Genomic DNA, 25,544 nt, shown 5'->3' on the forward strand with positions numbered 1-25,544 from the left:
ACCGTCTTAAACAATATTTTTCTTTCCAAATCTTTATGTTGTATTAAAATTACAAATACGGTTAATCAAGATTATGCATATGATAAAAATATACAAGCACCAAATCGGCCACGTTAAACCATCAAACTGTCATAACCAAATCTTGAAACTGGCTGTCCCAGTCGGCTTGCTCTGGTTTAATGGTCGTTATCTGTTTCAACCGATTTATCAACACCTGATTGAAGCAAGTGGGGTCAATCAAAGTGCTTCAGGTTATCGTCATTAAGGGTAGATTTTTCTATTTTACCAGGCATGGTCAAATAACCAAAAGCAAAAACTTTCTAGTTAAAAGAAACTATTTACTGAAAATTAGCATTGTTTCAACTTTCAACAAACCACCACACCAAAATATAAACTTCTATCAAAGATGCATACATCTTTTTCTTATAAGCATGTTAAACTTAATGCAAAGATGCATCATACATTAATATCAGTACGTTTCGACCTAATACTGCTCAATTCCGGAGACCGAAACCTCTGGAAATTATAGTTTTCAGGGGTCAACACAGGCTGCTGAGGATACAGTGTTGGAGGCGGAGTTAGATTTCGCTGAGCTGGCAGTGGCGGTAAAACATTCCCAATTTGACTGCATACAACACCCCAAGTTACACTCCAAATAATTACAGGGAAATGCATTAACATATATATGTAACTAGTGTCACCTTGTACTGGAGTATAGACGATCTTCATCACTGTCATCAGACCTCTGCAATGGCGGATGTATGGTGGTTGACCACGGGTTTGCAGCAGGCAAATCATCTGAAAAATATCTTCTCCTTACCAACTGAAAATATAATCCCCATGCAATTTATGTTACTATAATACTAAATTAAATTCATTTTAGTCTGAAAATAATTAACTACTTACCATTCGAAAAAACTTCATCACCGATTCCTTATCATATCTTGCTTCTTTTGCAGCCTACATGTTTTTAGAAGTGTTAAAAATTAAGAAAATATTGTTTGAAATTGGCAAAAATCGAAAATCTTACCGCCAGAAGGCCGCCACTACCGGGAAAACTGTCGGTTAAAGGAAGCTCTTCACTTGGTGGAAGTAAACCTTGTTTCTCAAACCATTGGCGGGCAATATCTACAAGATTACCACTGCTATTTCTTCTACCCTCTTTGGAAGCTATATCTGCTTTGTTTCCAATGACAATGTATGGTACGGGAAGCCCACCAGGCCCACCGTTAGCTAGCGGGGCTGAAAACGTCCCGCTGGCGGCAATCTCTGCAGCCCATTTCTGTAAACTTGTTTTTGTCCTTCTTTGAGAGAGATCGTGTACGAAAATAACACCTGTAAACGTATTTAATCATTATTATTATTAGAACAGAACAAATATGATTATTAAGAGATAAAAACATAACATGTACCGTTTATTTGAGAATAGAACATGGAGCGACAATCGTGATAACGGTCGTGTCCGGAAACATCCCAAAGTTCAACAAAGATTTCTCTATCTGTATCAGCTTTAAGGCTACTTGAAGAGCTACTGCCAGATGATCCATATGTAAAATGCTGCAGAAATGTCATAATAAAATACTTAGAAAAAGAAAAAAACAAGTTATTTATGTATGGTTGTACTGGAAACTATTTGTGGAGAGATATATGTGCGACAAACCTTAACGTCCACTGTACACCCGACTGTTTGAGCAGGACGAGTGATAGATGAACCTTTCACAATCAGATGAACAAGAGAAGTTTTCCCAACACCTACAGATGCATAGAAATAACTTTAATATACCAAAATGTATTATTAAGGTTTTATTTACATTTAAGCATTAAACCACTGGTTTCTTGATAATGAGGTTCCCTGTCTTAATTCAAGAAAAGAAAACCCTTCTGACCACCGAAATTGAAAGACAAAACAGTAAATACAGAGCACCATAATCACTTGATATGAAGATGAATGCGTAAATGATATAGTCTAACATTAGTGCTTAGTGTTATACATCAAACCAACAACAAAACAAAATTGACAAGTGCACTTAATCTTTTAATTGCAAATGTAATAACTTCTAAGGAATATATGATTTTACATTTGTACCTTCGGAAGCTCATAGAACTGATAAGGAAATGCGAAATTTTCAATTGGAATCTTTCCATGTTATGTGACCGTTTGAATATTTGGTTGCAGCTCAAAATGACTTGCTATAAGCTATACATGACTACATATACTCATGATTTAGTTAACATTTCATGCTAACATTTCCACTATGTTTTGCCCAATGTTGCAAAAAATTGTCGAAGACACAAGCATATATGCACCCTTTTCTAACGTGTATGGAATCCCAAGACTCAACTCAAAACCAATTAACTTGTGAAGAAGTGATACAGGGTTTAGCAAGCAGTAAGACCAATTCACTTCTACCCACTATGGCACCAGCAAACCACTCAACATATAGGTATCACTTAAGCAAACGCTAATGTGTGAAAGTTAAATACAAGGGTTGTCTTTTGAGTAAATAGTAACAGTTCAGCGACTAGCACATCAAAAATAAAGCACGTGTTACAAAAAGGACGTGCTTAAGGGGAGCATTGATTTGCCATAATATGCTGTGGTAAGTATAACAAACAGCCTCGATATCTAGGTAACATTTAATTTTCTGGATGTTTGAAAGTAAATGTAAAAGTTTAGCATGAGTCAACAGCAATCAGTCTTTACATACATCAAGTGATCAAGCAAACAACAAGATCAAGGACACGTTCAAACACACATTTAATAAAAACGTAAATGACATTCACCTATATTTCAGCTTCAGGTACAGTTTCTAGTGTTTGTACAACCTACTTGTGTGTGTGATCGATCATCTAACAATTATTCAAATAACTAGTGTAACATTAATAGTAACTATCAAACTATTAATACATGCCATCAAAAGTGTGTGCAAATATTATGATATGATATTATATTATTGAATAGTACATTATGATGTTCCCAAAATACAGAAATGAAAACCTAATAAATGACAAGAAAGCATGTTAATATTACCTGAATCGCCAACAACGAGAACCCGAACCTGACCGGACGGCGGAAGGCCATTTTTGTCTTTGATAATATTATTATTATTGTTATTACCCCTGTCACGTCCTCTCCAAAACATACCTATTACGTTGGGTGATAAAAAGAGAAATCAGGGGGGGTTCATTACAGTAACTAGTAATTAGATAGGTGAAGTGACAATCTGAGTGAATATATATACTAGGGGGTTTGGAATGTTGGTTTAGGTTATTATTATTATTATTATTACTATTGTTGGTTGGTAATGGTTTCTTCTTACGGTGAGCAATCGTAGCCTCGTAGGCGCTATGATTTCGTAGAAATTGATGCCTGATTCATTGATTTCTACAAAATCGTTCGCCAAGAAAAGTGGATGGAGCTTCCGGTGCGACCCGATTACCCGAATTCGCCCGGTTTTAACCAAATCTGGTTGGTACTACCAAATTTTTAAGCATATCTTCATAGGATGATTACATTTGGTACATTTGGTATAGGTCAAGGGCATGTTTGGGAGCTTTTCTTTTTTGCTTTTTGGAATGGCAAAATGTTCAAAATGCTCATTCAAAAGCACCTAAAAGCTTTAATTTGATTATTTTAGTTGTTTTTGAAGGGACATTTTACTCATCCAAAAGGCAAAAAACAAAAAAGAAAAGCTCACACAAGCACCCACTAAATAGGGGCATTTTGTAACAAAGTACTAATATTATTAAACGGAGTACTAATATTACTAAATGGAGGGATGTGATATTCATATTTTTTATAAATTGTTGTTTAAACAGGTTAAAACAGGAAAAAGTGAGAAATAAACAAGAGGATGGTAATCAAATTTCATAAGTATATTTTATTTAGGTCAATTAATTTTACGTTTTTTAACATCTATACAAAAATTTACACAATATTCAACTTCGAGTTATTTTTGTTGGGGAAAAATGGATGACATTGTTGGATTACGTGTTGTGGGCTAGCTAGAAACTATTGGTTAAAGCGTCACGTAGACAGGAAGTCATTAACTAACCAACCATTTAGCTGACTCATTGTGAAGTAACTTGATTTTAAATAAAATTGTTGCTATGCTTATGTAAGAAACTTTTAAAAAATGGGAAAATAAAAACTCCGTTTAATATGAATGTTATGGTGGTGGTTGAATGCCTAACAAGAAATATGCATTTCATGCTAGTCCAAAAAGTCTTGTTCTTTAAAATAATCGACATGTATTGAAAGAGGTTGTGGTGCCCGTGTCTATAATCTCAAGAAGAGAACAATTGTCCCTGTACAAGTTTGTTGAATCCATTTTAATCTACAACGAGGCAAGAAGCGACTGACATGCTTTAGTTTTCACTTAACGAGGTTATCGATGATTAAGGAAGTAAGTCCCTCATTCTCGTCTACTTTTACTCGTTGTTTCCATTTGTTTGTCTGGGCTTCCATTTGTTCGACTGAAAAGTGTCGCTTTGTTGTCACTAAACAGGGCTAGCAGAGACTAGTGGGATGATTAAGAATGTGAGTCCCACATTCTTGTCTTCTTATACTCGTAGTTCCATCTGTTCGTTTGAAAGGTGTCCCTTCTATTTTTTCACTTAACAAGGATAACAACGACTGGTGGGATTTTTTTTCACTTAATGAGCCTATAAAGGACTCATGGTATGATTAAGGAGGTGAGACACTCATTCTAGTCTTCCTTCACTCATTATGGTTTCTATTTGTTCATTTGGGCTTTCATTTATTCGTTTGAAAAGTGTCGATTCTGTTTACAATGAACGGGGCTAGCCGCAACAAATGGGCTTTTGTTTTCACTGAACAGGGCTATAAGGGACTCTCGGGGATGATTAAGGAGGTGACTCCCCCATTCTAGTATTCTTTTACTCATTTTGGTTTCCTTATGTTCGTTTGAAAAGTGTCGCTTATGTTTACATTGAACGGGGCTAGAAGCGACAATTAGGCTTTTGTAGTCACTAATCGGAGCTTTTAGGAATCAAGGGATGATTAAAGAGGTGAGTCTCACGATCTATTCTTCTTTTACTTGTGGTTTTCATTTGTTCGTTTGAAAAGTGTCGTTTCTACTTTCACTGAACGAATTATCAACGACTGGTGGGCTCATGTTTTTACTAACAGAGCTATCAAGGACTCGTGTGATGATCAAGGAGGTGAGTCCATCATTCTAGTCTTCTTTAACCTGTACTGGTTTTCATTTGTTCCTTTGGGTTTCATGTGTTCATTTGAATAGTTTCGCTTTTGGTTTTCACTTAACAGGCTAGCAACAAATGTGGCCCTTTTTGTTTTCATTGAACGTGACTATCTGAGACTCGTGGGATCATTAAGGAGGTGAGACTCTCATTATAGTATGTTTTTACTCCTCGTGGCTTCTATTTGTTCGTTTGGGCTTCCATTTGTTCGTTTGAAAAGTGCCGCTTCTGATTTCACTGAACGAGACTAGCAGTGACATGTGGGATTTTATTTTCAATGATCAGGGCTTTTGAGGACTCCTAGGATGATTAAGAAGTTGAGTCTCACATTCTAATATTCTTTTACTCGTTGTGGTTTCCATTTCTTTGTTTGCGCTTCCATTTGTTCATTTGAAAAGTGTAGCTTATGTTTTCATTTAATGGGGCTAGCAGCGATTGGTGGGCTTTTTTTTCATTGAACGGGGCAATCAGTGACTGGGATGATTAAGAAGGTAAGCCCCTTATTCAAGTCTTCTTTAACCCGTAGTGTTTTCCATTTGTTCTTTTGAAAAGTGCCGCTTTTATTTACACTGAACGGGGCTATAAGCAACAGCTGGCATTTTGTATTCACTGATCGGAGATTTTAGGACTCATGGGATGATTAAGGAGACGAGTCCCTCTTTCTAGTCTGTTTTTACTTGGTGTGGTTTCAATGTGTTTGTTTGGGCTTCCATTTCTGTTTTCACTAAACGGGGCTATCAGTGACTAGTGGGATTATGTTTTCACTGAACGGGGCTATCAAGGACTCTTGGTATAATCAATGAGGTGAGTCCATAATTTTAGTCTTCTTCAACTCACTGTGGTTTCCATTTGTTCGTTTGGGCTTCCACTTGTTCTTTGTGTCGTCTTACTTTTGCTGAACAAGGCTAGCAACAACTAGTGGCCTTTTCTTTTCACTACTAGGGCTATCAAGGAACCGTGGGATTATTAAGTAAGTGAGTCACTCATTCAAGTCTTCTTTAACTCGTTGTGGTTTCAATTTGTTCGTTTAGGCTTCCATTTATTCTTTTGAAAAGTGTCGCTTCTGTTTTCACTGAACAAGGCTAGTAAGGACTGGTCTGGTGGGATTTTGTTTTCCCTAAAAGGGGCTATCATGGACCCGTTATATGATTAAGAAGGTAGTCCTTCATTTTAGTCTTCTTTTACTCGTTATGGTTTCCATATAGTCGTTTATACTTTCATTTGTTCGTTTGAAAAGTGTCGCTCTTATATTCACTGAGCGGGGCTAGCAACGACTAATGGCCTTTTGCTTTCACAAAACAGGGTTGTCAGAGACTCTTGGGATGGTTAAGGATATGAGTCTCTCATTCAAATCTTCTTTAACTCGTGGTTTCCATTTGTTCGTTTGAAAAGTGTTTCTTCTGTTTTTACTAAACGGGGCTAGCAGCGACTGGTGAGATTTTCTTTCCATTGAACGAGTTATTAGGGACTTGTGGGATAATTAAGGAGGTGCTTACCTCATTATAGTATTTCTTTTACTTGTTATGGTTTCCATTTGTTTGTTTTGGTTTTCATTTGTTCGTTTAAAAAGTGTCGCTCTAGTTTTCATTAAACGGGGTTAGTAGCGACATATGAGCTTTTGTTTTCACTTATTGGGACTATTAGGGACTCCTGAGATGATTAAGGATGTGAGTCCTCATTTTAGTCTTCTTTTACTTTTTGTGGTTTCCATGTGTTTGTTTTGGTTTTCTGTCTGTTTAAAAAGTGTCGCTTATATTTTCACTAAACAGGGCTAGCAGCGTCTGATGAGCTTAATTTGTTTTTCATTGAAAATGGCTATTATGAACTCGTGGGATAATTAAGGAAATTAGTCACCCATTCTAGTTTTCCTTTACTCAATGTGGTTTCCATTTGTTCATTTGGGCTTCCATTTTTTCGTTTAAAAACGTGAACGGTTGGTACTCGCTTAGAGTATGAAACAATGTTAGGCTGAAAATGGTGATAACCGATTGGATTTGAAATGAAAACGAGATTATTTTAAAATGATCACTTCATGGAAGGGATTATTTTGTTCAAGAAATTTGGTAATAGGGTAAGGTATGTATATGGTTTATCGGGTAATTTAAGATTGTAACGAGCTGATAATGTTAGTTGTCGTTTCAAGTTACTAGAACACTTGAGTGGAGTTTTACAACACATTTCTCGTGTCCCTCGCAAGGAAGTGTTTAATTGATGACATGACACATATTATTGAAAAAGATATATGGTAAATGTGGTGTATAAGTCAATAAGGTTTAGCTTTTAACTATATAAATAAAGAATACATTATATTATGGATAATGAGATAAACAATTAATATTAACAATAATATTCAAAAAACACTCCATTAGAAACGAACACTTGAAATTATTAGATGGTTCCAGACTTCAACTGTTGGTCCATTTTTAATCAACAATACTCGAAAGAACTAGTCAAGAGGTTAAGGATAACCCCAAAAAATAGTGAAGGGTCCAAAAATACACACATTTTTTCTCATATAAAAATATCTACACATCATATTTGAATAAGTTAATTACTTAATACAACAAAAACCAATATTTATATACTACAAGACTACAAGTAAAATATAATTTTTTTTAAAGATATTAACTCATTTCATTTCATGTAGATAAAAGAAAACCAAACCCCCTCAATAAACTTGTATACAATAAAATAATAACGAAGCATAGCTTAAAGTAGTTGAATTTGATGAAGTGACAGACATTTCAAACATAAAAACCACTCATATAGATAAGATTTTTTTTATCATATATAAGACGATACAACTTTATACATAACGCCTATGATCACCCGTTCTTCCATCGTTACATCAAACAGTAAAAAATTAAAACAATGTTTCATGTTAGCAAAAAAAAAAAAAAGTCTATACAAGATTCAATCCAACAAAAGAAATCATACACATAGTCATTGTTAGCTATTATTAACCCTATTAAAGTTAATTATATATAAAAATTGAAAGTTAACAAAAACATGTTCCAGAACAATTATACTTGGGTTGAACTTTGTGACTAAAAGCAAAAACCAGAGACTATTTGTGGTGTTTAATAATTCTTAAACCAGCACACAATAAACCTCCCAGGGTTTGTGTCTCGGTTCCAAAATTCCTGCGCCACCTGTTTCTGAAATCTAGAATAAAAAGGCTCGAGTATTTAAGATCTTTATTAAAAAAATATAAACTTTATTATTTCTAATCTTGATTATTATTATTAAACCTTATTATATATGTGAGAGAGAAGAGATCTTTAAACATTTTAAGTACCCGTGTCGTCAAACTCTTTCCATATAAAGCATCCGATTCGTAAAAACTCCATTCAAGAAGAAAGATCGATTATTATTCAAGTCATGGATAATAATAATAATAATTATGACATCAGTTGTCAAATGAAAGTTGAAACAGGGGATGCAGGATATGTGCTTGAAGATGTGCCTCACTTAACTGATTACATCTCTCATCTCCCTGTAAGTTTTATTACATGCTCTTCTCTTTTGGCTCGGTCAAGTCTTTTTTTTTTTGCGGGTTGGGGGTTTTTAGATCTGTTGCGTAATAATGTGAATGGGTTTGATGGATTTGATTTTTAGGGTTTTGATATACTGAGATTTGGATGTTTAATTATGAAAAAAGTTGATGAAATGATGAACAAACATGTGGTTGACCAGTTATTAAAGTCAAATGTTGTTGATCATGTTATAATGTCATTTTGTTGTTTGATTTATGCAGACGTATCCGAATCCACTGCGTTCGAATCCCGCGTATTCGGTTGTGAAGTAAGTTACCTCTGCGTAATTGTAATTACTTTTTATTATATCTGTTTATGGTATGTATATTAATTTTCAACTTATGATGGATCACAGGCAGTACTTTGTTGATGCAGATGATACCGTGCCTCAAAAGGTCGGTTGCAAAAAATAAAAATAATTTCTTAGTATGCTTTTTGTACAATATTGTCGGTCCCGTTGACCCGTGATGACATGGCTTATATTGCTGTGACCTTTTGCAGGTTGTTGTTCACAAGGATGGTCCGAGAGGGACACATTTCCGGCGTGCTGGACCCCGCCAAAGGGTATGTTGTTTTTGACCTATTTAATTATGAATGAGATGATTTACGTTATTAGGCTATGTTCTTATCTCCAACAGGTTGATTGTTAACATTGGTTGTTGCTAAAGTAGAGTCTATATTGGTGCAGGTTTATTTTGCACCCGATGAGGTACATGCTGCTATCGTAACATGTGGTGGTTTGTGTCCCGGGCTGAATACAGTTATTAGGGAAATCGTATGTGCACTTTATCACATGTATGGTGTCACCAGAGTTCTTGGTATAGATGTAAGTCTTATTATTAATAATATTATTATTATGTAACTTTTGACATCATGGCATTAAGGTCTAAGTTTTATAATGTTTTTGTGCAGGGAGGGTATAGAGGCTTTTACTCAAAAAACACCATCACTTTGACTCCAAAGGTTGTGAATGACATTCATAAACGTGGTGGTACGATTATTGGTACGTCTCGTGGGGGCCACGATAAACCAAAGATAGTTGACAGTATTCAGGATCGCGGTATCAACCAGGTGTGTTTTCATATATTCCCACATGTAATATTAAGTATAGCTTTTTTAAACTTTTAGTTTCTTATTAGACAAGGGTTGTGTTTTAGGTTTATATAATTGGAGGTGACGGTACTCAGAAGGGAGCGGCAGTTATTTATCAGGTAATAAAATGTTTAAATGATATATCCTTTTTTTTTATAAACTCAGGAATTTTATAAAAGTTAAAAGAAAATTTGTTAAATTACGCAGGAAGTGAGACGGCGTGGGCTTAAGGCTGTAGTGGCTGGGATTCCTAAGACAATTGATAATGACATTCCGGTACTTGCATTCTGATAAATAACAATTTTGTGTAGGCATGTAAACAAACTGAACGTTCAATGAATTGTTCATTAACCGTTCGACGGGAAGTTCGTGTAATTAATAAACGAACAAACATGAACACATGTCTCATTCGTTCGTTTATGTTCGTGAGCATTCGTTTATTTTTGAAGATTGTTAGACCAATTACAACTTAGTTTAGTTTTAATAACTTTTTAGGCCTAACACATTGTTCTTCAGATTACTTTTAACTGTTTAGCTCATTTATGTTACTGTTAACAGTATTAACGGACAAGAATAAATGAAGACATGTTCATTTTCTTAATGAACGAACACGAACAAGAAAACCCTGTCTTGTGTTGGATCATTTGTTCTGTTAAAGTTAAATGAACGAACACGAACATGCTCTGTACATTGCTTGTTCAGTTCGTTTACATGCCTAATTTCCTGAATTAGCTGTATCTTATCTGCGTGGTCATGCATTAAACGTGTGTGCACATTACACAGTAATACATATACTTATATTATCCATTTTATGTTTATTCCAGGTCATTGATAAGTCATTTGGTTTTGATACTGCTGTTGAAGAGGCTCAACGTGCTATTAATGCTGCACACGTGGAGGCTGAAAGTGCTGAGAACGGTATAGGGGTGGTCAAACTTATGGGTCGCTATAGTGGTACGCATATTTTGACATTCTTTCTATTTTGACTATCTTCATAGTACCAAATTGTTAGTGGTCATATCAATATTGTGTTCCAGGATTCATTGCAATGTATGCAACGTTGGCAAGCCGAGATGTTGATTTATGTTTAATTCCCGAATCGCCCTTTTACCTTGAGGGCGAAGGTGGGCTTCTAGAATATGTGGAAAAGCGTCTCAAAGACAACGGACACATGGTTATTGTTGTAGCAGAGGGCGCGGGTCAAGAACTTCTTGCAGCAGAAAACCTTAAAACTTCAACCGCAAAAGATGCTTCTGGAAACAAACTTCTTCAAGATGTTGGATTATGGATTTCTGATAAAATCAAGGTATTCATTCATAAACATCTTTGACTAAATTGCCCTTTTTGGTAATTTACTAAAATGCCCTTTTTTGTAGGCTCACTTTGCTAAAATACCTTCCATGCCCATTACTCTTAAATACATAGGTAATTAATTACACTTTATGATTTGGAAGGTGTTTGATGATGTTTTGACTAATATACCCACCCTTGCCTGCATGCATAATGGCAGATCCAACTTACATGATCCGTGCGGTTCCGAGTAATGCATCTGATAACGTGTACTGCACTCTTCTTGCTCAAAGTTGTGTTCATGGAGTGATGGCGGGTTACACAGGCTTCACAAGTGGGCTTGTCAATGGCCGACAGACTTATATTCCGTTTAATGTAAGTTAAAATATGATACCAAAAACTTGTTCTTATATGTGTTTTTCATAAGGGTTAATATCGTAAAAAAATAATATACTTTCTTATTTTTTCATGATAATTTTTCTTATGAATGAATTTTTGAATATTAAAGTTTTGAAACTTGTCTAAACCAACACACCATCCAAATGCCCTTAAGCCTCATGACCAATCTTATGTTTTCATGCAGCGTATCACTGAGAAGCAGAACAACGTGGTGATTACCGATCGAATGTGGGCCAGGCTTCTGTCATCCACCAACCAACCGAGCTTTTTGCGACCAAAAGACGTCGCTGAAGTCCAAAAACTAGAAGAGCCGGCGACTCAGTTACTTGATGGAGACAACAGCAAGGCAAATGACGCGTAAATCATAAAATTAAGAAGGTTTTTAATGCATGCACAAAAATAATAGCACCACAAACTTGGTTTCGTGGATGCGGTTCACAAGTTTTTGCAGAATTTTCAAGATAATATTGTTGCTTATTCGTGAATGGATTTAAGTCTCCCAGAAACTTATAAACCAAGTTCTGGTGTATTGAAATATTATTATTAATACTAGTTAAGTGAGATGATTTTAGCACTAGTTTGTCACTGGTGTTACATTTGATGGCTTTGTTGATCAGACATCTTGATCTTGCTATATTTTCTTTTTTGTGTGGATGAGTATTATATTGTTCCATTTACATTTGTGTATAAGTTTAGATTTCAAATATGTGTGTTATAACAATCCCAATATATGAATTATAAAATTAGATACATTATAAAAAAAACTTGATCATACAAGCAAAATATATTAATATAAATAGATAAACACTTTGGTGATTGTCACATATTATTCGTTAACCTATTTTCTTAATTTTTTTTTATTAATTATGAAACGATGACTTTCTTGTATTTAGGTCATCACACTCTCTAAACTGGAAAGCCTCGTTGCCCGTTTTTGCTAGACTATATTGTCCTGTTTTAAGGTAATATATTTTAATTACATATTTTCTTGTTAATATATTTTCTTAAGTTAATACATAAATTTTAATTATATGAATTTTTTTTATAGTTTCTTCAGTTTTTAAGGTAAATTGGATTTAACTATTGACTATTGACAAATAACAATCTCAATTAACGACTTAGCTCCCGACAGTCCTATCTTTTAACATATTTATCAAAAGTCAATAGTTAGTTGAGATTCTTTGAATCAAATTTTCCAATATGATTAGTTATGTTAAAACTTTAAAAGACGGGTTTAATCATATTTTAAGTTCATCTGACTCCAGAGAAATTAAGGGGAATCATCATGAGGTTGACATGATTTATTCATGTTTCACAAAATTGCCGTTTTTCTAGTGTCTTTTACTAAAGAATGTTATCACAACCAAATAATGATAGAATATTTGTTTTTATATATAAAACTACGGTTTTTAGTGGTGATATAATAGTATCCACCATGTGATGGAGATGGTAGATCCGTAGATCTTTTGGCCTTTTGTTTATGGACTAAAAGTTTACAAACTTTTTTATATAAAAAAGAAGTTTATGTTTACAAGCTTGATACTTTGGTTTATTTATATACATTAAAAATGAGGTCATCTTAGGATAAGCAGGTCACGAGTTTACTGGCCAACAACTTAATCCAAAGTCTCAAATAGAATCCTAATCAAAGAACATCGCCACTTCATCTGACAAGTGTGCTATTCAATGGTAGACACACTAATATATATTCCGTTTAATGTAAGTTAAATTTGTTACTAAATCTTCATTTTACTTAATTTTTTTCATAATCATATACATTTTTATTTTTTCATAAAAAAGTTCTTCCCTACTCATTTTTTATTTTGATATATTAAAGTCCCTTAACTTGTAAAAGTTAAAAGTAGATGAAAAGTTCATTAAACTAATTTTATACTTTAAAGACTCAATGCTTGTCTAACTAATATGCACATACTTGTGAGCTTATTTATTTATTGACAGAATTACAAATTTTGTCTTTAAAAAAAGTCAAATTACGGTCCATGTCTTTTTTTTAGTTTCCTTGCAGGCGGTGTCCTTTAAACATTTTTTTCCTACACGTTACGTCCTTTACCCTAACTGGGTTATTAAAACTCAGTTAAATACCCTCACGTGAGACGCATGTGAGGGCATTTTTGTCTTTTCGCCTGTACCTGCAAATTTATAACACATTCCCCCTCCTTTCTTTCTTCTTTCTCTCTCTACGCCACCATCACCACACCATCACCATATCACAACCACTCCGGCCACCATACCCCCACCCACCCCGTTGCAGATTCCATTCCATTCCCACCGCCGCCGTCAACCACCCATCTACAACCACCACCCGGTCAACCATCTAAACCACCCATCTAAACAACCTGGTCGAAACCCGGCCACCACCACCACCGGATCTGGCCACCTCCAACCCATCCACCACCACCGGATCCGGCCACCTCCAACCCATTTCGCCTCTACCTCCACCACCACCAAATCATTAACCCTAGATCTCAAACCCACCAAATCACCCAATATCTCTAACTCCGGCGACAATCCAACACTGACCCACGAAACCCACACCCCCAATTCTCACCACCACCTCCGCCGCCGCCGTAAACCCACCGGATACCCTGTTGGATATCCATGAGCAGATCCGCCGCCGTAAATCCACCGTAAACCCGCCGTCGTAAACCCACGAAATCCACACCCCCAATTACCGGATAACCCGAACCCATCAAGAACAAGCTCGGATACCCTGTTGGATCTAGGGTTACACCTAACATCACTGTGGTTTCAGATCTGCTCAGGGATCGCCGGAAAATTATGGTGGTGGTGGATCTGAGTCATGGCCCGAGATGCAGCAGCCTTTGTCCAGAAAATCATGGTGGTGTTGGTGTGGACTGTGGAGACAGGGAGAGGAGTAGAGAGAGAGAGAGAGAAGACTAGAAGAGAGAGAGAGAGAGTATATCTTTAATATATATTATTTATTTTTTACAATAATATATCTGAACCACCTCGTTGAAAAGACCAATATACCCTCACATGCGCCTCACGTGAGGGTATTTAACTGAGTTTTTCTAACCCAGTTAGCGTAAATGACGTAACGTGTAGGAAAAAAATGTTTAAAGGACACCGCCTGCAAGGAAACTAAAAAAAGGACACGAACCGTAATTTGGCTTTTTTTAAAGGACAAAATTTGTAATTCTGTCTTATTTATTTATTATTTTTAGCATATAATGATTTATTAACTCGCACATTGATCAAAACTTATTTAACACTTTTGCAAAATAAAATTTTTACAATCCTATTTTAGGAAAATTAGGAGAACAAGTCATTATTTAAAATAAATCATAAGCACTCAGAAATTCTAATATTAACCAGTTATATAGTGAAATTTTGTGTATTCTTTACAATTTGAAGGGCTTTAACATAGGGGCGTGTATGGGTCGATTTTGGACTTTAACTTCGGTTTTTGAGTTTTGACACAGGGGTGTCCGGTTTTGTTTTTTCACTTGGGTTTCTGCTTGAGCTTCGAGATTTTGCCGAAAAAAAAGGCCCAAACCAAAGCATTTGGGTCAAATTTTGGTATAAGTACGTGGCTGTTTTGACCGAAGTCCAATATAACCAATTCACTTATAGACGAAAAGGAAGCGCAATGCACTTGTTATTAAGTATAATGTTTGAAGTTAGTAGATTCATTTAAGCATTTATATTCATTTACATTGCATACCAACTTCAACTTCACAACTTTATTTGCTGCTGAGGAATCTTTACTTACTCAAGGACACAAGTATAACTAAGGGTTGTTCTTAATATGATAAAGCTTACAACTTTATTTGCTAGTGACACAAGTATTATAAGGGTTGTTCTCAGTACGATAAAGCTAGGAGATAGCCCAAATGATGAGTTCAACTTGATAACTCTTGACACACGTTCCTCATTGTCGGGCGACACTTTGGATCCGTAAGAATACACGCTACTGCTACATTACAAACAACCATGATTTTCTTTTCAGTTGATGTATCAGTTGGATAAGGTAGTCGCTTGCCTAACATATTTTCTAATGGTGTACCATGACCAATCCATTTGTTTAGGGATGACAAAAGGTCTCCCGGATGCTTCCCTCCAATGATCTCAAGTGCCACACCCCAAAGCTATAAACGTCACATTTCTCCGTCACAATCATGTTATAGGCAAGTTCTACACGACAATATATACCAAAGGATTGTTAACAAAATTCAAATAGTTAATAGACATAAATAATATGTATGAAAATACCTGGAGCAATGTATCCCAAAGTTCCTGCTATTACCGTTTGGTTGGAGGAATCCGGGTCAAGCAATCTAGCTGCCCCAAAGTCACCAATAAATCCTTCCATGTCTGAGTTCAAGAGAATGTTGTTGGTTGATATGTCTCTATGAACAATAGGAGGGATGCAATCATGATGCATGTATGCCAAAGCATGTGCTACATCTTTAATAATTTTCACCCTCCTGATCCAGTCCACTTCAACAGCTAATTTACCATCACTCAAGGCGCAAAACATACTCCCCCTTTCCATGTATTCGTATACAAGGAAGTTGCATTTGTTATGCAAACAAAAACCATAGAGTTTTACAATGTTTTTGTGCCTTAGGTTGGTTAACACTTGGACTTCATTTTTGAAACTCTGGTCGAATTGCTCGACTTCAAACCGATGGAGTTTTTTCAAAGCAAAGGTTTTACCGTCGGGCAGTTTGGCTTCATAAACACTACCATAGCCACCGGTTCCAATGCAGTATTTGAGGTCAAAATCTTCTGTAGCAGTGATGAAGTCTTCATATGCAATCGTGCCATCATAATTCAATACAGAGCACACATTTCCGTGCTTTTTGCTTTCTGGCTGGATTTTGTTTGTAACAGAGTTTTTATGACGCCACCAAACATAACAAATTACTAAAAAGAAAAATCCAAGGATGACGGGAATAAAGATTCCTAACTTGAGAACACGTTTGTTTCGTTTTGTGCAGCACGTCAAGTCATTGTATGACAAATCAACTCTACTATTATTGGCACAAAGATCACAGGGAGCAATTCCGGTAAGGTGATTATGAGACAGATTCTGAAGAGGTAGGTCCCAGCAGAGCCCAGTTGGACCCGCAGGACTCACCTTGAAGAGAGACGTCTGCGCAGAAACCAACTGGATCCGTAGGACCCACCATGCTCAGAGACGTGACGTCCTTACGCGCAGTACGCAAGCTGTTCCCGCAGGAAATGCCTCCCAATGGTGAAGTACTCCGCCTGTTCCCGCAGCTGCGGATACAAGCCATCAGGGAAGGCCACCCGCGCAGCAAGGCTACACGCACAAGGCACTTAGCTCTCAATAATTCAGTAGTCACCTGAAGGAATGAGCAAAGCCGGGAACAATCCCGCACAAAGGCGGGAGGGGGAATACTCCCGCCCAAATGAGCCAGTCCGTACGATACTGGAGGATCTTTTGTACTGTACCTGACGAGGTATGGGCAAAAGATCTGACCAGAGATACGACAGCTCATTGACAACAGTATGGCGAGCAGCATGCTCTTGTACTGTAGGTCACTATTAGCCGCTGCCTACTCACCAACTCCTGTCATACCACGTGCATAGCCTGCAGTTGGTGGAAAAGGAATAGTACACAGCAGGCCTGGTCACTGTCGGCGGCTGCCTACCCACCAACTACCAGCATGGCACGTGCGTAGGCCACAGTTGGTAGAACAGGAATACTATTCAGCCGGCTACACCTTCTTGGAAACCTACCTTCGGCTATAAATACCCCAAATGGTATGATCATCTCATCTTATCTTGTATCTTATATCATATACCTGATATCTGCTCTAGCAATCTCTTAATATACACTTATATTCAAGAGCAATCTAGTCTGATTCTCACGCCGGAGGGTGGTCACAAGGAGGTCCCCCCCCTTCTCAGTGACGAGCTCACGGTGTCTGTTTTGCAGGTTATCAGAAGAACCATCTTTGCCGGGTCTAACCCCTCGTGGGAAACATCTATTTAACCCCCAGATTATCCGTAATCCGCCCGGGGTCATTTAGTGTTTCTTCAGATTCAGATGCTCGAAATGTGCATTGATCAGATTATAAGGTATTTCACCATTTAAATTATTACTACTAAGATCCATGTAGTCTATACTAGAGCAAGCGCTTAGACTTGTGACAGATCCTGTTATCTGATTCTTAGAGATGTCTAAACGTTTTAGATAACAAGGATAATGAAATGATACATTGCCTGACAAATGGTTAGATGAAATATCAAGTTCAGTTAAATGGCTAATCAAATTTGACATTTCCAATGGAATGGGCCTACTTAAGGAATTCATGCCAAGGTTTAGAAAAATCAGTTGGCTTAGGTTACCAAAACTTGAGGGAATTGGACCGTCAAAATTGTTGTCACCTAGATTCAACCATGTCAGGTTTTGCAAATTACCAATTTCGTTTGGGATGGATGCATGGAGATGATTTGTGCTCAAGTCTAGTTCTCTGAGATTGAGCATGGAACCATAAGATGGTGGGATTGGACCCAAAAGTTTGTTTTTACTAAGATCAAGGCCTTTTAAACGGGTGAGATTGGTGAGGGAAACAGGTAAGTTACCTGAGAGTCGATTCCCCCAAAGTGAAAGTTGGGTGAGATTTGAGAGCAAACCAATCTGCTCTGGGATGCTTCCTTCAAGACCACACTTGTCTAAACTAAGCCTTATAAGGTTTGGAAATGAAGACAAGTCAAGGCTTCCAAGATTACCTTTCAGGTTTTGATTGATAAAGCCTATCTCGATGACACTTCCTGCTTCATTGCATCTGATTCCATCCCAAGCACAATGATCAATATCCTCTGAAGAAGCATTTACATATTGTGGCCACCAATTAGTTGCAACCAAAGCTTTTCCTTCAAATGATGAATTGTTGAAATGAGTGGCGGTGGTTTGTGGTAACATGAAAAACAAGATCAAAAGAAGAAGATGATCAATAGCATTAGTATGCCACATTATATAAATATTAATATTATTTATTGCTTATTTATCAACTAACTGAACGAGTGTGGCTTTATGGATTCTCAAGTCGTATTGGATATATAATTATATATATATAAATCCATTCCCAAAGCCGTGTTAACTTTGGAAGTCAACGACAGAAAGGAACCTTTAGTCAACAATATGTCTTTTTTCCAAAAATTTCTAACCCCTTTTAAGACCATGTGTAGTCGTAAAGCTCCACATCCAGGGGTTATGCGCCACGTGGCGCCCAGTCAGAGTTATGGTTTTGTACAAAAAACAAGTGTAGTCGTAAAGCTCCACATCCAGGGGTTAAAGCCTCCATAACTTGGAGGGGGGCGGTGTTTCCTGAGTTATACATTGCCATTATCAGCGTTGTATATAAAACGCTTGAAAATTTGAAATCAACATAACGCAGGGGGGGGGGGGGGGGGGGCGGTGTACCCCCTGCGTTTTCACCCATAACGCAGGTGGCAACCACTACACATGGTCTAAGGGTTGAATCCAATGTTGTAGCTGGACTGTATCCACAGTGGTCCTACTAAAAACATTATTTGTTTCTTTTATCAAAACTTAAAAATTCGAAGTGTTTAACTAGATCATGTGACTCTATAATAATTTTGGGTTCATAGACAAACTCAAAACATTATTTGGTTCTTTTATCAAAACTTAAAAATTCGATTAGGGTTTTTAATCTTAATGAACTTTATTAGAAAAATTAATAACTTGATCAGGTTTATTAACAATCTAATATATACCGGAATAGAACCGGGTTAAAGATCAAGAATCACACAAACAAACCAATTAAACAAACAAACCACATAACTATTTCACATAAGTTTTGAAACAAATCAAAATACCATAGTGTTGAAACTAAATTGATTTAGCCGGACATGGTGGCTAAATCAATCAAAGTAAATATGAAAGAAAACATAAAAAAATCTTACTAAACAAAACCAAAACTTCTTGTTGCTTTTTTCTCCCTGCCGTCGTGATCACCAGAAAGAAAGATAGGATCTCTTCCAATAATTGTTATACTCCTCTTTTTAAGCTTCATCCAACGTCTTATCTTTTATGTCACCCATTTAAAATTCAAGTACTTCTTATCCCTATGTCTTGTTTTTAAAAGCTCACAAATATAACTTTTCAATATAGGGCTCTTAACTTCAACAATTCATGGAATGTGGTCTAACGATAATCGATTTTTCATAATTCCTTCCAACGTCCATCGTCATCTCTTCTAACCGCTCCGCACCAACAATAAACAAAACAATCCAAAGTAGACTCCATTCCACCCAAACAAATGTTTCACAAAATAATATGACATATCTATGATAAATGCATTATATATGGCGAAAATGAGTGTTTAAAGTGTTATAAAACGTGCCAAAAAATGCAACTAACAAGTAACCAATTGGAATTAACCATAAACACTAATTGTATTGACCTATGTTCAGTTAAGGTTCCTAACCGGTTTCTATGTTTAAATTCCTAACTGGTTCCTAACCATCGATGATTAGTAAGTAGTTTTTCCTATATTGGTTTCGGTTACGGTTCCGATACGGTCAACCAGTTATAAGATTAATTTGCACTTCTCCCCTAAACTCTAGAGCTTAAATGTTTTCATTATGGTCCTCTTGACATGACACAGTTAAGCGGTGTTGCTGTGGCTAATGCTCGTAATAGCAATGATACTATACATAAATCATTTTTATTGGGTTGTTATCTGGCTTTTACATTCACTTATCACTTTTACTCCTAAGCTTTTACCTTTTTTTAACTACTCGAAGGGTTCACGGATGCACACTCGCAGAACAAAATAATCTTTTACTTGTGTAAAACACGAACACCAGTGCTTCTTTTAGCGCCTCTCCACCCGGCCTAACCTAAACGAAAAGGTAAGTTCATTGAACAACCAATGGGTTTAACAAAACTAAAATTGAAGGCGTTTAAAAAAATCTGCTTGTATTGTTTTAAAACTGCATTCCAACCAAAACTAAAATTGAAGTAATTTTGATTTGTAAAATATGTAAAATGTGTGCAGTTACAAGTATATGTTCATCATCGTTTTACTATTAGTTTCACACCCATGTTTTAAAAATTATAGCTTATATAAGCTGGGTTCCAGTATGGGTTAAAATTGAAGTAATTTTGATTTGTAAAATATGTAAAATGCGTGCAGTTACAAGTATATACATCATCATTTTACTATTAGCTTCACACCCATGTTTTAAAAATTATAGCTTATATAAGCTGGGTTCCACTATGGGTTAAAATTCTGAATTTAAAATATATGCATACAAAAGCTCCAGTTTATCCAGAAATTTTCAAAATATCTGTTAAGCCTCTTATAGAAGTTGACCTACTTAGTTCTCATCCTGGATAGTAATACTACAGATTTTGTTTCATATAGTAAACCCTCAATATTGAAGTGCAACAGGTACTAGCATAATTTAAAGTAAATATCAGGCCCACTTAACACAAATTGACATTTTAATTCAAATAGTAAACCCTCAATAATAAGTTATATAAGCTTTCGGTGAGCCCCTGTTCAATGTTTTTTTATTCTATAAACTGCTACCGTAACTTTGTTTCTATATCATACATATACTTGGGCCCTATAATCTGCTAAATTTGGAACATGATAAATAGAGTAGGCATGCGTAAGTACATTCAAGATAAAAGTATAGTTAATGATCAATGCCCTTAACATGATAATTCCTGAGACACGTTTCTCATTGTCGGTCGACACTTGGGATCTGTGAGAATGCATGCAAATGCTACATTGCAAACACGCATGATTTCCTTTTCGATTGACCTGTTGGTTGGATAAGGGAGTCGCTTGTCCAATATATTTTCCAGCATTATACCATGACCAGTTGAATGGTTCAGCAATGACAGGAGGTCTCCAGGATGCTTCCCTCCAATTGTCTCAAGTGCCACCACCCCAAAGCTATACACGTCACATTTCTCCGTCACAATCATGTTATAGGCAAGTTCTACATGACAAATGTATACATCAAAGGATTATTGGAAAATTTCCAACCGCTAATAGGCATAAAAGAAGTGCAAGATTAGGTAGATATACCTGGAGCAATGTATCCCAAAGTTCCTACGATTACCGTTCGGTTGGAGGAATCAGGATCGAGCCATCTGGCTGCGCCAAAGTCACCAACAAATCCTTCCATTTTTGAGTTCAATAGAATGTTGTTGGTTGATATGTCTCTATGAACGATAGGAGGGTTGCAGTCATGATGCATGTATGCCAAAGCATGGGCTACATCTTTAATAATGTTCACCCTCTTCATCCAATCAATATCAACAGCTGATTCACTATCACTCAAGGCACAAAATAGGCTCCCTCTTTCCATGTATTCGTATACAAGGAAGTTGCATTTGTTATGCAAACAAAATCCATACAGTCTGACAATGCTTTTGTGCCTTAGGTTGGTTAACACTTGGACTTCGTTCTTGAAACTCTGGTTGAATATCGGTTGCTCGGCTTCAAAGCGATGAAGTTTTTTTAAAGCAAATGTTTTACCGTTAGGCAGTTTGGCCTCGTAAACGCTACCATAGCCACCTGTTCCAATGCAGTATTTGAGGTCAAAGTCCTCTGTTGCGGTGATGAAGTCTTCGTATGCAATTGTTCCATCATAATTCAATACCGAACACACATTTCCGTGTTTTTTTGTTTCTGACTCCAATCGTTTTCCTGTAGCATTGTGGTTTCTGTAACACGTGTAAACAAGAAGCAAGAAGCAAAGTCCCACGATGAGTGGAAGAAAGATGGTTAAATTGTGGACCAGCTTGTTTTTGGGCTTATGTTCTCTATCCTGGATTGAAGATGGGCTGGGGACGATTGCAGTATTTAGATTATTCAAAGACTGATTCAGGATCTTCAGTTGTGAGAACTCTGAATAATCAAGTTCATTACCAACAAAACTATTATTACTAATGTCGAGGTACATTAAGTAATGTCTGCAATCAAGAATACTTGTGATAGTTCCAGTCATACAATTCATAGAGAGGTTTAGATACTGCAGATAACAAATATTGAATTGAAATAATACATTTCCTGACAAATTGTTTGATGAAAGATCAAGGTAAAAAAGCTTTCCAATTTCGTTTGGGATGGATCCATTGAGATGGTTTGTGCTCAAGTTTAGGTCTATGAGATTGAGCATGGAACCATAAGATGGTGGGATTGGACCCCTAAGTTGGTTATTACTAAGATAAAGGGATTCTAAATGGGTCAGATTAGCAAGGGAAGCAGGTAACTCGCCACTGAAACAGTTCATAGAAAGATCTAGGTCTTGCAAATTGATGAGATTGGCGAGGGCAACAGGTAACTCACCACTGAAATTGTTATAAGAAAGATCTAGGTCTTGCAAATTGATGAGATTGGCGAGGGCAACAGGTAACTCACCACTGAAATTGTTATAAGAAAGATGAAGGTATTTCAAACTGGTGAGATTGGCAAGGGAAGCAGGTAACTCACCACTGAAATTGTTATCAGAAAGATAAAGGTCTTGCAAATTGATGAGATTGGCGAGGGCAACAGGTAACTCACCACTGAAATTGTTATCAAAAAGATAAAGGTCTTGCAAATTGATGAGATTGGCGAGGGCAACAGGTAACTCACCACTGAAATTGTTATGTGAAAGATGAAGGTATTTCAAACTGGTGAGATTGGCAAGGGAAGCAGGTAGGTTACCTGAGAGTCGATTCCCCCAAAGTGAAAGTCGGGTGAGACTTGAGAGCAAACCAATCTGCCCTGGGATGCTTCCTTCAAGACCACAGTTTTCAATTTCAAGGCTTATAAGGTTTGGAAATGAAGAGAAGTCAAGGCTTCCAAGATTACCTTTCAGGTTTTGATCATAAAAGCTTATCTCGGTGACAAGATTGCATCTGATTCCATCCCAAGTACAATGATTGGAAGCATTTACATATCGTGGCCACCAATTAGTTGCAATCAAAGCTTTTCCTTCTGATAATATGTAGAAAGGGGTGGCGGTGGTTTGTGATAACATGAAAACGAGGATCATAAGAAGAAGATGAGCAATAGCATTAGTATGCCACATTATATAAATATTTATATTATTTATTGCTTATTTATTAACTAACTGAACGAGTGTGGCTTTATGGATTCTCAAGTCGTATTGGATATATAATTATATATATATAAATGCATTCCCAAAGCCGTGTTAACTTTGGAAGTCAACGACAGAAAGGAACCTTTAGTCAACAATATGTCTTTTTTTCAAAAATTTCTAACCCCTTTTAAGGGTTGAATCCAATGTTGTAGCTGGACCGTATCCACAGTGGTCCTAGTAAAAAATTGACCTTTCATCTTACGTAATACAATTCACAAACACCCAGATAGTGTAATGGGGTATATGCCAGGAATGAGCAAATTCGGTTCCAAAGTTTTGAGTTTTGGGATCGGTACGGTACGGTATCGGTACATCCCGAATTTTTACCTTCAATATTGGTATCGAACCGAATATTTTGGTACCCGCACCGTTACCAAGAACTTATGATTTTCAGGATCGGTATTTTCGGTATCGGTACGGTACCAAGCTCATCCCTAATATACGCCTATGAAATTGTGATCACTTTATTAACTTTTTAATAATTTCCATCACAAACAAACAGATTTACAACATTCTCACTTTCACATGTAACATGAAGATTTGATTAATAATTTGAAGATAGTAAAATATTGTAATAATGCTTTTTTTTTTAATATATGATTTACCTTTTTCTTAAATACAAATGCATATACTTTTCTTTAAATAAAATTTCCTAGCCAATTTAATATATGATTTACCTTTTTCTTAAATACAAATGCATATACTTTTCTTTAAATAAAATTTCCTAGCCAACATGCTGGAAAACTAAAATTTATCTATAAAGTATGTATAAAACTGTTGGCATATACTGATCAAGAGTCTACACAAAACAATCATTTTTGGGTGCCTTATTCAATCCCCATCTTAAAGAAACAATCGAACACATAATATTACATATCAAAGCATAAAAAAACCATTCGAGATGTCTCATAATTTCTCTCTACACGAACACATAAGCACATACACAATTTATTTGGTAAAACGCATATCGAACACACATAACATGACGCAGATCTCACTTGGTCCACCAGTGAAGAAAGTCTTTACGCCTGTTGATCTTTTTCTGCAGCTGAAGAAGCCCGTATAAAAGAGCTTCGGCTGTTGGTGGGCAACCAGGGACATAAATGTCAACTGGTACAATCCTATCACAACCCCTAACTACAGAGTAAACCAATCTGCTCTAGGACGCTTCCTTCAATACCACACTTGTCTAAACTAAGCCTAACAAGGTTTGGAAATGAAGAGAAGTCAAGGTCTCCCAGATTACCTTCAATACCACACTTGTCTAAACTAAGCCTAACAAGGTTTGGAAATGATAGTAAAGGGATATAACTGTGACACTTCCTGCCAGGGCTGGCTCCGAAAAGACGAAATTTCTTTTGGGCCAAAGACGAAATTTTTTTTGGGTCTTAAGTAAAAAAAACACTTTTTTTTTGTTTAAACAATTTAATATTAAGTGGGCTTACGTACTACTTAATTATGATTTGAGTCGTGTAAAAACCTTTTGTATAAAAATAAACATAAAAATGTCTCAACTAAGACTAGAACCCACAACCTCTTGGTTATATATCACTCTTTGCCACTAGACCAAGCTAATGATTATGAAATTATGTTTAAACATTGATTATACATAATTTTTTTTTATAAAAATACATAAAAAAAAATTTAATTTTTTTTTTCGGGCCTAATGGGGTGTCAGGCCTGTGGCCGTCGACTACCCGGCCACACCCCTAGGCCGGCCCTGCTTCCTGCTTCATTGCAGTAGATTCCATCCCATGTACAATGATTAATATCCTCTGAAGAAGCATTTACAAATTGTGGCCACCATTTAGTTGCAACCAAAGCTTTTCCTTCTAATGATGAATTGTTGAAATC

The 25,544-nt window shown here is 36.4% G+C and overlaps 2 protein-coding genes and 1 pseudogene across 3 annotated transcripts; 1 reads left to right on the plus strand and 2 right to left on the minus strand.

The window, feature by feature from the left end:
* Window positions 1-378: 378 nt before the first annotated feature.
* On the minus strand, window positions 379-3,198 carry LOC143621447 (small GTPase LIP1-like). Its single transcript, XM_077092869.1, has 7 exons — window positions 3,032-3,198; window positions 1,661-1,752; window positions 1,413-1,557; window positions 1,031-1,335; window positions 907-960; window positions 702-823; window positions 379-625 (listed from the first exon to the last, which is right to left on the minus strand). Exons 1-7 carry the CDS (start codon window positions 3,141-3,143, stop codon window positions 457-459), a joined length of 999 nt encoding a protein of 332 aa, XP_076948984.1. The 5' UTR covers window positions 3,144-3,198; the 3' UTR covers window positions 379-456.
* Window positions 3,199-8,580: 5,382 nt separating this feature from the next.
* LOC143621499 (ATP-dependent 6-phosphofructokinase 6-like) lies at window positions 8,581-12,192 on the plus strand. Its single transcript, XM_077092905.1, has 13 exons — window positions 8,581-8,721; window positions 8,981-9,027; window positions 9,115-9,154; window positions 9,261-9,323; window positions 9,448-9,585; window positions 9,672-9,830; window positions 9,917-9,970; window positions 10,059-10,127; window positions 10,676-10,805; window positions 10,889-11,157; window positions 11,228-11,276; window positions 11,362-11,516; window positions 11,725-12,192. Exons 1-13 carry the CDS (start codon window positions 8,605-8,607, stop codon window positions 11,899-11,901), a joined length of 1,467 nt encoding a protein of 488 aa, XP_076949020.1. The 5' UTR covers window positions 8,581-8,604; the 3' UTR covers window positions 11,902-12,192.
* A 3,022-nt stretch (window positions 12,193-15,214) lies between these two features.
* Window positions 15,215-23,834, minus strand: LOC143621495 (uncharacterized; annotated as a pseudogene). Its single transcript, XR_013151532.1, has 5 exons — window positions 21,626-23,834; window positions 21,408-21,536; window positions 17,773-18,557; window positions 15,795-16,617; window positions 15,215-15,716 (listed from the first exon to the last, which is right to left on the minus strand). The product of XR_013151532.1 is annotated as an uncharacterized LOC143621495 (transcript).
* Between the last annotated feature and the right edge of the window lie 1,710 nt (window positions 23,835-25,544).

The sequence above is a fragment of the Bidens hawaiensis genome, unplaced genomic scaffold, assembly GCF_021521415.1.
Source record: "Bidens hawaiensis isolate Kalapana, Puna unplaced genomic scaffold, B.hawaiensis_p1.1 tig00002866_1, whole genome shotgun sequence".
In the NCBI taxonomy this organism is placed as follows: Eukaryota; Viridiplantae; Streptophyta; class Magnoliopsida; order Asterales; family Asteraceae; genus Bidens; species Bidens hawaiensis.

Excerpts from the sequence above, each read along its gene's own strand:
- LOC143621447 (XM_077092869.1), bottom strand. The coding sequence starts at position 3,143 with ATGTTTTGGAGAGGACGTGACAGGGGTAATAACAATAATAATAATATT. Across the intron at positions 1,753-3,031 it reads TCTCGTTGTTGGCGATTCAG|GTGTTGGGAAAACTTCTCTT; the intron begins GTAATATTAACA and ends ATGCATCTGTAG. Across the intron at positions 1,558-1,660 it reads GGTGTACAGTGGACGTTAAG|CATTTTACATATGGATCATC; the intron begins GTTTGTCGCACA and ends ACATTTCTGCAG.
- LOC143621499 (XM_077092905.1), top strand. The coding sequence starts at position 8,605 with ATGGATAATAATAATAATAATTATGACATCAGTTGTCAAATGAAAGTT. Across the intron at positions 9,831-9,916 it reads AGGATCGCGGTATCAACCAG|GTTTATATAATTGGAGGTGA; the intron begins GTGTGTTTTCAT and ends GTTGTGTTTTAG. Across the intron at positions 11,277-11,361 it reads CATTACTCTTAAATACATAG|ATCCAACTTACATGATCCGT; the intron begins GTAATTAATTAC and ends GCATAATGGCAG.